The sequence below is a fragment of the Sorex fumeus genome, unplaced genomic scaffold (genome assembly GCF_029834395.1).
Source record: "Sorex fumeus unplaced genomic scaffold, SorFum_2.1 ptg000034l, whole genome shotgun sequence".
In the NCBI taxonomy this organism is placed as follows: domain Eukaryota; kingdom Metazoa; phylum Chordata; class Mammalia; order Eulipotyphla; family Soricidae; genus Sorex; species Sorex fumeus.
The window spans coordinates 3,047,295-3,064,669 of NW_026606091.1; the positions used below are offsets into that span (position 1 = coordinate 3,047,295).

Here is a 17,375-nt window from a genome sequence, read left to right on the forward strand (position 1 = left end):
ATTTTTAGATAGGAAAAATTGATCCAAAATCAAAAGTATCTTAATTTTGGCTACCTATTAGATTCAGTCGTGTCAAGATAAAATCGAGCACCAAATCATGTATTCGTTTTGTTAGAGAACTTATGGAAAAAAGATGTTTATCAATGTTCATGGCATAAAACATGGATTATCATATAGTAAATCAAATAAATAATTACTGTCTACCCAAAGCTTACACTACATTTTAGGTATGAGACCTAAAATTCTTACAATAAAGACTCTCTAAGAGAATCTGTATCATTCATTTTTAAGCAATAGAAGTAAACTCTAGCCTTTGGTCAGGAAAATACTTAAGGTTTTCTTTTTCTTAGTATATTGACATAATTAAGATCTAGTGATCTTTTCCACTATAAAAATATGATCATATACAAATATAATCTCATGATCTTTTCCACTATAGTTTAAAAAGTATACAAAAGCCCATTAAAAATTTTTCACCTGGTAATAATATCTTTTTCATAAAGAAACAGAAAATTCCATTATAAATGTTATATTTCTGCTTTTAATTGATGATAAGATCTTATTGTAATATAGTTTTTCTTGCCAAAGCCCTGGAAATATAAACTTCACCAAAGAATAATATAGAATATAGCCCAAAAAGCATTATGACAGAAGTCTTCCATAATAGTAATTATTGATTCAATCTTTTCCCAAGCTTCTTATTTTACTATCTTATTTCTTATTTGTACATTAGATGCAAATGTTCAATGATTAAATTATATCAAATAAGTTTCATTATAAAAGTATTTACCAGTTTTTATATTGGCTCAATAAAAATTTAGCGATCAAACCACACACAGAGCATGCTTTTAGCACCTCATGGAATATTTTAAGTATTTTCTTATAATATTGGAGATAACCTCCAATCAGATCATATCAATAAATTGGTGAATTCTCTTCAGTCATGACAAAATTCAAAGGGTAAATGACAGATCTGTGTCATCTTTTTCATGGCTAGTTTTTCAAACCAGCTTTTTCAAAGTTCTAGGATTCACATAGCTAAATCAGAGGTACGCAATTGTACTGAGGCTAATCCAAACTTCTCTGTAAAACTTTAAAGAAGAGGTACTGCACAGGCAGTACAGGGGGGTTAGGTGCATGCCTTGCATGTGACCTTTCTCTGCTTAGATTCCCAGCACCTCTGAGTTGCCCCCTGAGCATAATCTTTCAGTTCAGTCCTGGAGGTAATTTCTGCAGTAATTTCTGGAGGAAATTTCTGAGGCGATTTCTGGAGGAAATTTCTGGAGGTAATACTGGGGTAATTTCTTATATAGCAGGGCCAGAACAGCACTGCATCCTTAGGGACCCTCCACTGAAACGTCCACCCTTTGGCCAAGAATCACTGAGAGGGTTTGCTAAGTCTCCTGAGCATTGCTTGGGAGCCCCCCAATTGACCCACCACAAATTCAGAAATTATTAAAGAAATTATTAAAATTATTAAATAATCAAGTAAAATCTTTAATGGGCTGGAGCGATAGCACAGCAGGTAGGGCATTTGCCTTGTATGTGACTGACCCGAGTTTGATTCCTCCGCCCCTCTCAGAGAGTCCGGCAAGCTACCGAGAGTATCCTGCCCACACGGCAGAGCCAGGCAGGATCCCTGTGGCATATTCGATAGGCCAAAAACAGTAACAACAAGTCTCTCAAAGGAGATGTTACTGGTGCTGGCTCCAGCAAATCGATGAATACGAGAGGACAGTGCAGGACCGTGCAGTGCTACTAAAGAATCAAAATTTGATAAAGAAAAAGAAATTCAATAAAGAAAATGCAATACTGTTTCTAAATATTTATTTTAAAAGTATTAAAAATGGCTCTACTACAATCAAGAACTACTCAAGAATAGTGAAATTCTTAAGCGGTTATTACATAAATATATGATCATTTCTTTGGAGGAGCCTCCCAGTCAGTGCTCAGAGGCCCAGAAATAACTTCCCAGCCATACTAGCCATCAGGCTAGAAAGTTCAACAGGGAGATGCATGTCGAAAGTAGACTATGGACTGAACATGTTTGCCACTCAATGCCTCTTTTGCAGACCACAACACCCAAAAGGAGAGAGAGAACACAGGGGATTGCCCTGCCACAGAGACGGGGGGATGGGGGGATGGGGGTGGGAGGGATATTATCCATGGTGGTGGAAAATGGGCACTGGTGGAGGGATGGGTATCTGATCATTGTATAATTGAAACCAAAGCACAAAAAATTGTAAATCTACAACTTTAAAAAAAATAAAATAAAATAAAGGGGAAAAAAAAAAAAAAAAAAGAAAGTTCAACACATGATCCATAAGACGTGATGCAGCTTGGACCTAGTATTGTTGGGAACCACCAGGGCTACACCCATCAGTGACTGGGAGGCCAAGTATTGCCAGAGATTTGACCTGGGTACTAGGACATGCAAAGCATGTGCCTCTGACACCTGAGTTCTCTTCCAATGCCATAATAATAACAGAGTTGTATACTGAAAAAATCTAATGGATTAGAATTCATATTTCCCATGTAAAATGGGATTCCAGATGATACTTACTTAATGTCAGGTCCAATGAGAGAATGTCTTCTCAACATGGCTCGTGCCTGGGCATTGGTTAAACTGATGGTAGATTCTTCATTAATAGAAAAGATGCAATCGCCAACAGAAATTCGGCCATCTCGACTAATTGCACCGCCATGAATAATGCTGCGAACAATCATCCCCAAGCCATCTTTATTAGCACTGACTGTCATCCCTATGGTAAAAGAAGAACAAAGAAATGTATTTGGTACATGATTTTCAAGTGCATTTAAGAATCACTAGGAATTATTCATTAATAAATAAGAATAAATGCTATAGGTAAAAAATACAACTGAAAGCAAAGGAAAACATTTTTGTAATTGAAAAAATGGGAATGAACTTTGAAATGTTTGTAAAATTTTAACTCAAGTTAGTACTATCGGTGGATCATGAAAGTGTGGTATACATACACAATGGAATACTATGCAGCTGTAAAGGATGATGAAACCATATCATTTGCTACAATGGATGGAACTGGAAGTTACCACATTAAATTAAGTAAGACAGAAAGACAAACACAGCATGATGTCACTTTTAGGTTGTATTTAGAGTAACTGGATGAAGAAATGTGATGTTTTAAAGGGGGGATGCCTAGATCATCCTTGATCCCAGAGTATAGGGAGTAGAGGGAAAGAAATAAGAGTGAAGGGGAAAGGGCGAAGAGATAGATGAGAAACAACAGAACAGAGGTTAAGGGGATGCAGGTACATCAGTGGTGTTAGGAATGACAGAGCTAACTATCCAAACCACAGGGTCAATGGCCCTCAAATATTGAGAACCAACTTAAGTAACCAAACTCTGAAGATACCTGTCAAGATGACAGGCTGGGGTGGGGGAGGAAGAGGGTGGAAGAGAAAACTGGGAGCATGGTGAAGAGAAGTTGACCCTGGTGGTGGGATTGGTAACAGCACATTGTATGTCAAAACTCAACTCTTAATAACTTTGTGACTCACTGTAAAATCTAATGTGGACAAAAAATAAGCTGGCGCACACTGAATCCACTAGAGATGAAACAGAACGACACAGCAGTGTACTGAATATAACCTGGGCTATTAGAGGTGTTACCCAGTAAGTAAAAGACTCTCCCAGGGAAAGCATCCTGACAATATCATGCAACTCCTTAACAGTAATAGATTTTGTATGCAAAAAGAGAATAAATAAAAATATAAATAGAAAGTCCATAAATTAAGAAACTCTCTGCTCTTTCATTATTGTTAGATCCTCTAGTCAACAGCATATATTTAGTATATGCTTATCAGGTGCTAAGTACTTTGATGATTGCTCGAAATAAAATTATATAACCCCAAATTACTAATATCAAGAATATTCTATTATCCCCAGTGCCTAAATCACAGAACCTAAATAGTTATTGCCTGTTGAACTGAACTGATGTGAATTTAATTCTAATCTATTCTAAAATTATTTCCAAATCTGATTTTCTATAAGCAGCATGCCAAATTTGCTCCTCTTCTCCTCCCTCACCAAGTTCCCTGAATGACTCATAGGCAATGAAATTTTAGTAAGTATAAAGCGGAACTTCCAAGTCTCACCCCCACTTTGTTACTCATTTGTCTCAAAGCACAAATGTTGGAGTACTTCTGATTCCTACCGCTCTGTCTCAGCCCTGAAGTTCAATCCATCACCACATTCTGTCATGTCTATCTCCAAAACGCAGCTTCAACCTATTCAAGTCTCTCCAGTTCCATTCTAATGCTAGATCAACATAGAATTTCTCTTGCCTGCCATTTTGAAACAGTCTATCTGATATCCAAGTATCCAGTGTTGTCTTTTCAAATGCATCTTCTCACAACAGAGTGCTCATTCACGAAAGATAAAATAGGGGCCAGAAAAATACTATAGCAGGTAAAGTTGCTTGCTTTATATCCAGTCAACCTGTATTTGATCCCTGACACCATGTAGTCTGCCAATCCCTGCCAGGAGGTGATTCCTGAGTGTAGTAGAACCAGGAGTAGGCCCCGAGCATGGCCAGTTCTGATCCGATGCCCCGCCCCCACCAGCTTCACAAACACACACCCTCAGAAAAGGACATCACATTACAACTTATTGGCAGTCTTTTAACAGCTCCTGTCTTATTGATTAACAAACAACCTGCAATAAAACCATTGCAGACAGGGTGATCTGTGGCCTGTTTATCCCAGTATGCATCCTTCCTGAGTGCTGTTTTGTCTTTAGATCTTTCTGTTCAAAGAATAGGACCTTCTTACAGAAATGTACCTATCTCTAACCAATTCACTATTTTTCTTCTCTTTTCCCTTTCTTTCTATCTCTCTCTCTTTTTTTTTGCTTTTTGAGTCATACCCAGCAATACTTAGGGGTTACTCCTGGCTCTGCCCTCAGGAGTTACTCTAGGTAGTGCTTAGGGGACCATATGGGATGCTAGGGATCAAACCCAAGTGGGCAGCATGTAAGGCAAATGCCTTACCTCCTGTACCATTTAAACCCTCTTTTTGTAGCCCTTCTACCACTACCACTTTCCATTATTCAGTCATAAAATAAAAAGCATTCCTATCCTCACTCTATTCCAAGAATATAGAAAACTTTTGAATTTTCTTCACATAAGGTAAATTCACCCAAAATCAAATGTAAAAGTTCTCTCAATAAAAATTATACAATTAATCAAGATATTGGGCTGGAGTGATAGCACAGCGGGTAGGGCGTTTGCCTTGCACGTGGCCGAACCGGGTTCGATTCCCAGCATCCCATATGGTCCCCTGAGCACCGCCAGGAGTAACTCCTGAGTGCAGAGCCAGGAGTAACCCCTGTGCATTACCAGGTGTGATCCAAAAAGCAAAAAAAAAAAAAGAAAAAAAGAAATTTGGGAAAAACTAAAAATTTATTTACAAGTAAAGGATAACAATTTTCAAAATAATAATTCTAATTATACCAAATTGAACATTTATACTTTAAGTATTTTAAAGAACAAGACTGACAGATTTTTTTTCTGGCATAATGTTTAAGCATAAATGAGTCATCCAGGCTCCTACTCACTAGTTTCTAAGTGATGAAATGAGCCACTAACAAATGCATATGCATGTTTAAGATTCAATTATTCTTATATATATATATTGTAATTTTTAAAAACAGCTATACTTACAACAAAACAACAAATTTAGAAACTAAATCATCCTAGGAAGATTTCTTGTAAGTTAAGAGACTGAGTTTGAATCTGAGTTTCAACAGGATTTCCTTGATATATCTGTACCATAAAGACCTACCAAACTATTACTGTGCTAGAGTGTACAACTATCAAACAAAATGTAATTCAGCTGTCCATAGCGGGGATGCACCTCATCAGTTGTTCTCATCAGCACCACACAGTCTACAGAAAAGCTAGCCAAACACATGAGACAGAACACTATTTGTTATGGTCCATATTGTTATGAATTAATTTTATTAGCATATCAAAGCACAGTGGGTAGGGCTTTTGCCTTGCACATGGCCAGCCAAACTGGGTTTGATTCCTCCGTCCCTCTCGGAGAGCCAGGCAGGCTACCGAGAGTATCCCCCCCACACGACAGAGCCTGGCATGCTCCCCATGGCATATTCGATACGCCAAAAGAGTAACAAGTCTCACAATGAAGATGTTACTGGTGCCCACTCGAGCAAATCTATGAACAAAGGGAGGACAGTGCTACAGTGCAGCATATCAAAACAAAAAACAAAGTGACATTCATAGTATATATATATATGTATATATATTTATATATTTAAATGCTCTATTATGCCAAATAAAAGCTACATAGACTTTTAAAATCCAAATGCAAAATTTTGGAATCAAAATGAAGTCCGGTAGCACTGTAGCACTTTATTACAGTAATAGAACTATCTGTCTGTCTGTCCTCCCGTTGTTCATTGATTTGCTCGAGCGGGCCCAGTAACATCTCCATTGTGAGACTTCTTGTTACTGTGTTTGGCATATTGAATACTCTCAGTAGCTTGCCAGGCTCTCCAAGAGGGGCGGAGGAATCGAACCTGGTTCAGCTAGGCTGGCTGCGTGCAAGGCAAACGCTCTACTGCTGTGCTATCTCTCCAGGGATAGCACAGTGGGTAGGGCGTTTGCCTTGCACGTGGCCCGACCCTGGTTCGATCCCCAGCATCCCATATGGTCCTCTGAGCATGGCCAGGAGTAATTCCTGAGTGCATAAACCAGGAGTAACCCCTGAGCATTGCCAGACGTAACTCAAAAACAACAAAAAAAATATAACTATACATTTGGGTAATTCAAGCCCTAAATATATTTTGTGAAGTATGAGAGCAGAAGATAAACAAGAAGGTACTTATACTTTTACAAGAGAATTTTTATTAGAACTATTGGTTTTGTGGTTTTATAAATAAATGCATCATTATCATTATGTAAATAAGAGTTTTTCTACTTTAATCTTGAAATTGAACTGCTGATGTTTAAAAGAATTGCCTAATAGGACAGAAATCAAGGACATTTCAATATTTCACCTTACTGCCCTCCCCCCAAAGACTTATTCATTTTTATGTATCCTTAAATCAAAACACAAAAGTTACATGGAGAAAAACCATCTGTCTAACAAAAATAAACAAATAAAAGATATGTGTGTATGCAATTAAATAATTTGCTTTAAAAAGGATGGAAATGCTGGCATTTGAACAATATGGATAAACTTTGGAGACATTTTGTTAAGCAAAATAAGCCAGCTGCAGAATTATATATATTTTGGTAAAATTCTACTTTTATTATTTAATAAGTTACACTTTACAGAAAAAAAAGAGTGCACTGTTGAGATTTTAGAAGCTTATGAGAGACAGAAATTGGGAGCCGTTATTTATTGGCATAATAAAGATAGAATTGATAGTGTTAATTGGGGTACATAAAAATATTCTAGAGATGGAGCCTTGGGTAGTGATGAATGCCCAATCACGGAAATGGATATAATGTCACGGACATGTGACAAAAAAGTGGTGAAAATGATAAAAAAATTTTACATATCTTATGCCACATTAAAATGTCTAATATTCTGAGATAGCACTGCACTGTAGCCCTGTCCTCCCGTTGTTCATCGATTTGCTAGAGTGGGCCCAGTAACGTTTCCATTGTAACACTTGTTACTGTGTCTGGCATATCAAATATGTCTCGGGTAGCTTGCCAGACTTTGCCGTGCGGGTGAGATACTCTTGGTAGCTTGCCAGGCTCTCTGAGAGGGGCAGAGGAATCAAACCCAAGTCGGCCGGGTTGGCCGCATGCAAGGCAAATGCCTTACCCCCTGAGCTATCGGTCCAGCTCATATTCTGAGATACTAACATAAAAACTTTTCATATGATTATTTCAACAGATGAAGGAAATATTCGAAAAAATTCAGCAATCTCATCTGTGATATGGCTCAGAAGCAGCGCACATGGCTTTCATGTGAGAGGCCCTCGGTTTAATCTCTGGTACAACTGGGAAAAAAATCTCAATAAAATTAAGCTTTCTCTCAACCAACTAAAAATAGGGGAGTAAATCAAAGTCAATAATCAGTGCAAATGTGCTCAAACCACAGTTATCCAGTCCCGTAACTGCTTGAATCTAATTTACCAACTCGTACAAGGTAAAGGTTAAGGTAAAGGCCCTCCCGTTGATCGTCGATTTGCTCGAGCTGGCCCAGTAACGTCTCCATTGGAGACTTTGTTATTACTGTGTCTGGCATATCCAATACTCTCGGTAGCTTGCCGGGCTCTCCGAGAGGGGCGGAGGAATCGAACTCGGGTTGGCCATGTTGGCTGCTTGTAAGGTGAACGCCCTACCCGCTGTGCTATCACTCCAGCCCGTACAAGAATGATGTCAAAACACAACTTAAAGGATGTCATCCGTAGACTCTATAACAGGAGGATGCTATGACAGAAGCACTTGTCCTGCACAGGAACCCACTCAGCAGCTGTCTGCCACTGCCCGTTCCTCTAATCTTCACTCAAATGTTTCTCAACATCATACACAACTTATCCAAACCAAACACGGTTCAGCAATGTTTCATATTTCATTATCTTAATTCTAGCATCTTCCAAATTATTCAAATTCCTCAGCTGTGGTAAAATTTTATTTCTCTTTCATGACAAAATAAAGTGTCTGTTATTTAAAATCTTTTACAACTCCTTCAGCCTTTTTTTAAGTGTAGTATCAATCACAGCTTATAAAATATAACAATAGGTTAAGATTTTGTATGTTGTTCAGCTTTCGCTTTCCGTTTTTTACTAATAATCAGGAAATTCTAGCATGTTATCCATGCAAATCGGCTAAGCTTACAAAACAGTATGTGATAGCTGATTAAATACACTAAAAGACTTTCTCATATGGGCTTCACAAATTATGTTATGAATTTGCTGGAAAGAACAGTTTCTATGGTCAAATACAAAAGCGTCTATAACCTCTTCTTAGATACTTACAATGCACAAACACACATTAAAGATACTCAGAAGTCATTTTAACAGAAGCTTGTCCCAAATACTCTACATTTTATATTTTCAAACTTAGGATCAAGTTCAAACTTAATACTCTTAACAAAACTAAACTAATCTAATTAGCATATTTTTAGAAACAGTACATTCGCAGATGAAATATTTCTGACATGCCAAAATAGCTATATCTGTCTCATAATTAAAATTTTAGGGAGTATTACATATTGAATACGTCACTGGGAAGCTTGCCAGGCTTTGCTGTGTGGGCGAGATACTCTCGGTAGCTTGCCGGACTCTCCAAGAGGGGCGGAGGAATTGAACGCAGCTTAGCCTGGCTGGGTGCATGCAAGGCAGATAATTGCCCTACTGCAGTGCTATCGCTCCAGCCCAAGAACATGCCATAAGATATTAATATAAAAGTACTGGCAAGTTACATCAAAAAAGGAATAAGATCTCTGAGGTAGAGCAAACGGGAACTGTTCAAACATCCTATTTATCAGCACCAATCACTTCAAGACAGATGAATCACGTGGTTGCTTAATGCAAAAATCAAAATCCAAATCAAATGTGCTCTGCTTGATGTAATTGAGTTATTAAATGTAGCTATTAGCATTTTTATTTCTACTATCACATGGTTTTTTTTCTGTTAATATTCATGATATTAGGGCTGGAGCGATAGCACAGCGGGTAGGGCGTTTGCCTTACAAGCAGCCAACATGGCCGACCCGAGTTCGATTCCTCCGCCCCTCTCGGAGAGCCCGGCAAGCTACCGAGAGTATTGGATATGCCAGACACAGTAACAACAAAGTCTCCAATGGAGACGTTACTGGGCCCGCTCGAGCAAATCGACGATCAACGGGAGGGCCTTTACCTTTACCTATTCATGATATTATACCTTTTTTGTGTGGTACAAGGTACAGAAATGAATTTTACCAGATTTACCATGTTTAAGTATACATTTCTGTGACAGTAATCTATTTCATGGCTGGCCATTCATCACAATTCTTCTATGACAAGTTCAGAAATTTTTTATGACTACTAATCAGCTACCACCGTTTCTGTGTAAGCTAACACATAATAATTCTAACACAAGGAAAGAAATACTGAATAATTTGCATCTGTATTTTGGTGATGGCACACCTGGCTATCTTCATGTCAATAAATGAATGAAATTAAATACAATCTGACTTATGCATAACTTGTAACATTCAAAGAAACTAATACTTTGCTTTTCTAAATAATTTAGAATTTCAAATTGCTGACTTTACATTTTCTGAAAATTCCTTTTCTGATTTGGCATTTCATAAACAAACAATTCATAGACCTTTTATCTAAAATTTCAGTAAGACTTCTAAAGAGGTAAGAAAGAAATTTAAGCTAGCCAGAAGTAAACAATACTGTTAACCATTTCAGGGAAAATAAATATATAAAAATAGAAATCACAGAAAAATAAAAAAAATGATGACATCTGTTTTCCGTTCTACAGACAAAAATATTGAAACCCTGTAGGGCGTTTGCCTTGCACGCAGCCGATGCGGTGGACCGGAGTTCGATTTCTCCGCCCCTCTTGGAAAGCCCGGCAAACTGTCAAGAGTATCTTGCCCACACAGCAAAGCCTGGCAAGCTACCTGTGACATATTCGATATGCCACACACAGTAACAAGTCTCACAATGTCACTGGGCCCACTCAAGCAAATTGATGAACAACGAGAGGACAGTGACAGTGACAGTGACAGTTCAATAATTCATCTTGGCAAGTGGACTAAGAGGGAAAGTATATGTGGAAAATAAGGAACTTACCCAGGCTAGAATTGCCTTTTGCTATGGTAATGGTTCTCTCAAAAGATTCTTCAGATACATTTTGAAGCATATCACACTCAGAAGTAGAAGCCAAGGAGTTCTGTTGGATTAGGAACTCAGAGCCCTGCCAGAAAGGGGGAAAATGCTGAATGACATAGAACAGAAAACTAAACTTTGGAGTATGATTTCAACATCACCCAAACTCTCTAATTGATTGCATTTTTAAAATTTTTTTAAAAATTTTATTCACATTCCCCACTACCAAGATCCCTGGTATAACCCTCCCTTTCCCACCTTCCCCCTGCCTCCATGGCAGACATGATTCCCCATAATTTCTCTCTACTTTTGGGCATAATTGATTGCATTCTATTCAGCAAGCACCTCTAATCAAAACAAGTTCATAGGTTACTTTCTGAAAATCTCCTGACTGGGAGCACTGGCACCCAATGGAAGATTAGTCAGAATATTGTAACACTTCACTAGCCGCAACTTCATCATAGTCTATAATATCCGTCTTTAAGGTACTACCTTTCCAGATAAATCAGGTAGTAAAGAAGAAGTGAATTCTGAGCTTGATATAACTTCATTTGGCAGGTGAGGCTCGGCCCATGCTCTTGTATTTTCACATTGATACTGATCAAGAGACTGCACAGGTGTATAATCACTTATGGGAAACCCAGAAGCAGGTACCAGGCCCAGATCAACGGAAGGCAGATTGTCATCCTGTCTTTGCAGGAGATTCTGAGTGTATAGTTCCTCCAAAGACATGTGCAGATCAAGTACTGGATCAGGAGAAGTTTCAACAATATCCTGATAAAGAAAGAATGAAAGAAATTTTTGGTGCATGAAACACAATTATAATTTTAATTAGAAATAATGGATATTTGGATATTATTATGTCTATCTCCCTGAGAACATAAAGTAATATGCCTCTCTTCAAAATGTGCTTTAATATCAGATAGAATTTAATATTTTCTTGGCTTGCTCACCTCTAGTAGATTGATAAATCATAATAAAATGATTTCAAAAATAATTCCTACATATGAAACATAAATTTACAAAGAAGTCATTTTATAATATTTGTGAGTATGTAAAATGTTACAATTCAAAGTTCTAATTTTATTACTAACACTGTAATAACTACTTAACTTTTCAAGACTGATCACCCTAAATGTAATATATTAGATAAATGGATGGCCAAAAGACCTGCGGTACAATTTGAAATATGTGTATTTCCTCTTAAGGGAAAAAAAAACAGAAAAGATCAATATAACTATTATTGTGGTTTGTAGTCTTCATTTGTACTGGGGTAAAGCTGATATTCCATTAAGAGGCTGGCAATTATTTCAATGAGAATCAAATTCATAAAACTGCTGAATCATCTTTGGAGGTACATGAAGTCCCAATACAAAATTTCTGGTTGTCTGATTTCTCTTAAGTATAGACTAAAACACAATACAATTCTATTATAAGTCATCACACTTTCATATTTAAAATAATTGTATTCAGCTACGTTATCAATGTGCTGTACACATCAAACTTGTGATCATATTAATACGAGAAGCATCAGCGTGAAATCAGCATACCCTGTAGTTAAAACCCCAGAAGTCTCCACGGAGCAGCCTAGAAGACCAGGATTGTCCTACCCCAAATCCTCCTTCTAGGCACAGGTACTTGCCAACTCCATGTCCATGGAATAGTGAGATAAAGGTGACTAGTTAAAAAAAATATATGGCCAGTTGGCTTCCTGTGGGGATCTCACAATGCCCTCAGCGCTGGCATGAACCTCATGTGTGTGTGTGGTGGGGGTAGGGGGTGAGGGGTTGGGGTTGCTAGGTAGTGGCTCCCACAACCAATAGTCAGTACTTAGGCTTCTACCTGGACCCAGGGCCAAACCTAGTGTGGGTTCCTGACCCCTCCCTACTCCCCCATGCTGTCAGTGGAATGTCGGAATCCACCACAACTGCCCTGGACAGCCTGGGGCTGCAGAAAAGCACAATAGCACTGCCAACCCACTGAGAACCAGGCAGGATAAGCACAAAGCGAGGGTGGCATTTGGGGGTCCATGCCCCAAAGTGTGTGGGAAATAGAGTACTCAACAGTTTCTAAGTCACCTTGCTAACATTGAAAAAGTTATTCATATTACAAATTTTGGTCTCGACTCTCCTAATTTTCAAGATTGAACATCTATTTGGAATATGATATCATTACATAAAGCTGGAAATTCTAAACTTTGAACTTTCTAACTTTATGTGAGACTTTGAAAGAACAAAATTTTTAAATAATGGCTAGAATCTCACTAAATGTATTTTGTAAGACCACTCCTTGTGAGATATTAGAGAAAAATATATATAATTATTTGTTACTCAAAAAGCATTAGAAATAGCAATAATAATTTCTATTATTATAAAAAAATCAAATGAAGATATTACATGGTTCAGATCCATAAAAATCTGTAGCACTGTAGCATTGTCCTCCCATTGTTCATCGATTTGCTCGAGTGGGCACCAGTAACTTTGCCATTTTGAGACTTGTTACTGTTTTTGGTATATCCAATACACCATGGGGAGCTTGCCTGGCTCTGCTGTGCGGGCAGGATACTCTTAGTAGCTTTCCGGGCTCTCCGAGAGGGGAGGAGGAATCAAACCCAGGTCAGCTGCATGCAAGGCAAACACCCTACCCACTGTGCTATCTTTCCCCCAAGGAAGACAGTCCCCACCCTGCTGCTCCCCATTGCCCCTCCCCCAAGCCTCAGGAAGACAGTCCCTGCCCTGCTGCCCCCCAACTTAGAAACATCTTTTGAAATAATTTTCTAAGAGTAGAATGGACATCCAATAAGATACATGAGGAAATGAATGAAATAGTTTCCTTTTGATCATTTTTATGAGGGTGGATTCATATCTTCATGTATTTTACTGGATGTCCATTCCACTGTTAGAAAATTATTTTAAAAGATGTTTATAGGTAGGTACTTATGAAGAACAGAAAGGCATATCATTCACATGATTTTAGGGAAATTTTTCATAAACATTCCATAAGATACAACAGAAAGAACCACTAAGGCAGATTTTCAAGCCATGATTTACTAACAGTCTGTGTACATCACAGAACCGTGGTGAGCTTTAAATTTACAATTTTTTAAAGTTCTAAAATTCTATTGTCTTACATGAACACATATGTCAACTGCAACACCTATATTAGATCATATATGAGTTTAAGGCAAAAAACTGTGTCATGGACTGTGGCAGATTGTAGCACTTTTTTTTTTTTTTTGGTAAAGAGACCTCCCAGGTTATGCTAAGCAGATTCCAGGTGCTAGAAGAGGCAGCATTGCTTGAGTTTTTTGGCACTGGGGACCATGAGGGCCATCCCAGTGGTGCTTAAGGGTCTAGGGGGCAACATCCAGCAAGTTTCAGATCTCGAGAGCTGCATCAGTGATGTTCAGGAAGTTACGTGGTGCTAGGAATTTAATCGGGGCCTGGTGTACTATGCTAAACTCCTACATATGTCAACTTTATCTTCAATTCTTTTGTTGATATGTTTTTGAGTTTTTATTTAATTAAGAACCATGACTTACAAAGTTATTGAGAGTTGAATTTTAGGCGTATGTTTCAACACCAATCACACCACCAGTTTCAACTTCCCTTCACCAGTGTCCCCATACCCCACCCTACCCCAAGCTCCTGTCTCATCTGTCACTTTGACATGCACATTACAAAGTTTGGTGGTGCAGCTTAAATTTCACATTTTCAGTGTTGCTGAGTCTGTTCTTTGAGCTCTACTGCTCACCTGTTGACATTTTTCAAGTATCAATTCAGCATAAGGGCTGGAGAGAAAACATAGCAGGCAGGATGTTTGCCTTGCATGTGGCCGACCCAGGTTCTATACTGACACCCAAATGTTCTCCCAGTTTGGCCAAAAGTGGTCCCTGAGCGCAGAATAAGGAGTAAGCCCTCAAGAACACCAAAATAGCCCCCAAAACAAATCAAAAAATAAATAAAAAAATCACAATAAATATTAATTTAAAAATATATCTAAAACAAAATCATTTTCTTAACAACCAATAAGGTAACTTTATATCTCCTGTGAAAGTTCTTTGGGAGACTGTAGTGATAGTACAGCAGGTAGGGTACTTGCTTTGCACACAGAAGACCAGGGTTTACTCCCTGGTAGGTCAGAGGGTTCCCTGAGGACCTCAAGGAGAGAACCCTGAATGCAGAGCCACAACCAAGCCCTAAACACCACCGGATGTGCCCCCAAAACACAAAACAAAAAATTAGTTTTGTAAAAATATATTGATTTGCTCGAGCAGGCCCAGTAACGTCTCCATTGGAGACTTTGGTGTTACTGTGTCTGGCATATCGAATACGTCACGGGGAGCTTGCCAGGCTCTGCCGTGCGGGCGAGATACTCTCAGTAGCTTGCCGGGCTCTCCGAGAGGGGCGGAGGAATCGAACTCGGGTTGGCCATGTTGGCTGCGTGCAAGGCAGACGCCCTACCCGCTGTGCTATACTTTATTTACGTATTTTGGTATCTGGAAGGTGCTTAGGGCTTACTCCTGTTCTCTACTAAGGGATTACTCCTGGTGGTATTCAGGGAACCATACATGGTGTTGGGGGTTCAAACTGGGTTGGCCTGCACTGCATTACTTATTAACCTCTGCACTGTTTCTTTGGACCTTTATTCCATTTCTACTGGGTGGTTTGTTTTCACTTGTTCTGGTCATTGATATTTTGTGAATATAAAGTCTTTATGGTATATGTGAAAAGAATATTTCCAGCTGATAAGTTGTCTTTTGAATTTCTATAAGCCACATACATAAATATGAAATGGATTATTTGTATAATCAAGACTTCCTTGCATAATGTTCTATAGGATCTTTATAAAATTTGTCATATATTTTTTGCTTATGAGATTTATATGTTGCTTTAAAAATATATAAATATATTTTGCATTCTTTAATATAAAGCAGATTGTTAAACCCAATTCAAATTTATGTCAGGCTATTGTATGCGAGTATAATATCTTTTCATTTTTTTCCCTCAATAGGTAATCAATCAATTGCTCCAATAGGCTGGATACACTGATTTTCTTAAAGCAAGTTATCATCTCTATAGAATTATCAATATCAGAAACATTTGAGGAAAGCGTTGATGTTATTCAAGTAAGGAAGAAGGTTAGAGTCTCTAGGAAAAAATATAGAAAGTTTTTATTCTTTGTACTCCTGAAGCCTAATTAATTATCTATCAATTACACAATCAACACAAAAGCATACTACTAACACCTACACAATAACCTATCAGGTAATTCACCCAATTTTGATTATTTATTATGAAAATTAGCAATGTGTTTAACTACGTAACTGGTTACTTTCTGAATTATTACATTAATCACAGTAAGTAGAAATAAATCATCTTCCCAAACCTCAAAAAAAAAGGTAACAAAACTGCTTTTCAGTAGAAAAAGAGGTCAAGCCAACCATGTTATCTAGGGCTTACTGTAGGTCTTATTACAGAAATTCCAGTGCATTATTCATGAATGAGTTAACACAGACACTTAGAAACTGCTACTCAATAACAGAGCAGACAACATACGCCTACTTCAGAAATGTTTCTGGTTGCTGAAGAACCACCTGAGATTTATTTATAAAGTCTTATGGGTCTAAAGGATAAGAGTTTTTCATCCATGAAATGTCCAAAAATAACTATAATTTTTCTGGTGCAAGTTGGTATCTACACTGACATCTGTCAAAAACACACATTAATATGCTCCATTTGATATCCTTGTTTTCATGGGAAGATGGTGATGAAACATTAGTAAAATCAAATACATTTGAAGTAACGAGTTTCTTAAGAATAATGAGTAAGTTAAAGTTACATTTGGACAAATTATTTACCTCGGTAATATTCTTACATAGAACATCTGAATACTCAGCTATTCAATGGATATATTGTGTATTCAATAACCAATTACAGAAGTATTATTTTTTCAAAATTATATTCTTGCATACTATAAAACTATGATATTACATATACACTACACTATAAAAGTGTACTGTTGTATACTCAAAAGTACACTATTATATACTGACAAGCACTGCCAAATGTGACCGTAATGCCTCCTCCACCCCCCAAAAATGCGCCAATTGTAGAAATCATTTATGTATTTATTGGAGGAGATTGGGCCACAACTAGCAGTGTTTAGAGCTTACTCTGGCTCTGCTTAGAGATCACTTCTGGCAGTGCCAGAGACGGAATCATACTGGGATCTCCCATGCAAAGGGCAAGGACCTTCACTCCACTAGGCCTCTGAGTCAATTTATTGGTTTCTTTTGTGCCAAAGAAGGAAAAATATATAAAAGCATAGTCTCTCACAATACCATATTAGTCCTCTAAACAAAACATTTAGTCTGTATTTTTCAGATTTGAGAACCACACCTATCTGTGCTCAGGGGAAGTTCTTGTACCATGTGAGGAGCCAGGTGTGGAATTAGGGTTGATTATATTCCAAGCAAATACCCTACTCACGCTACTATTTCTCTGACCCCGAAATATTTTAAAGCATT

The 17,375-nt window shown here is 37.9% G+C and overlaps 1 protein-coding gene across 5 annotated transcripts in view; it reads right to left on the bottom strand.

Moving 5' to 3' along the window:
- Positions 1-17,375, bottom strand: part of MPDZ (multiple PDZ domain crumbs cell polarity complex component) — a 189,427-nt gene that overhangs the window by 69,779 nt on the left and 102,273 nt on the right. For all 5 annotated transcript variants that reach the window (XM_056117064.1, XM_056117063.1, XM_056117062.1 and 2 more), the window contains exons 20-22: positions 11,339-11,620; positions 10,811-10,934; positions 2,564-2,762 (exon numbers count right to left, since the gene is read on the bottom strand). In XM_056117064.1, the coding sequence (XP_055973039.1) occupies positions 2,564-2,762; positions 10,811-10,934; positions 11,339-11,620 (605 nt within the window). The remainder of the gene's footprint in view (positions 1-2,563; positions 2,763-10,810; positions 10,935-11,338; positions 11,621-17,375) is intronic.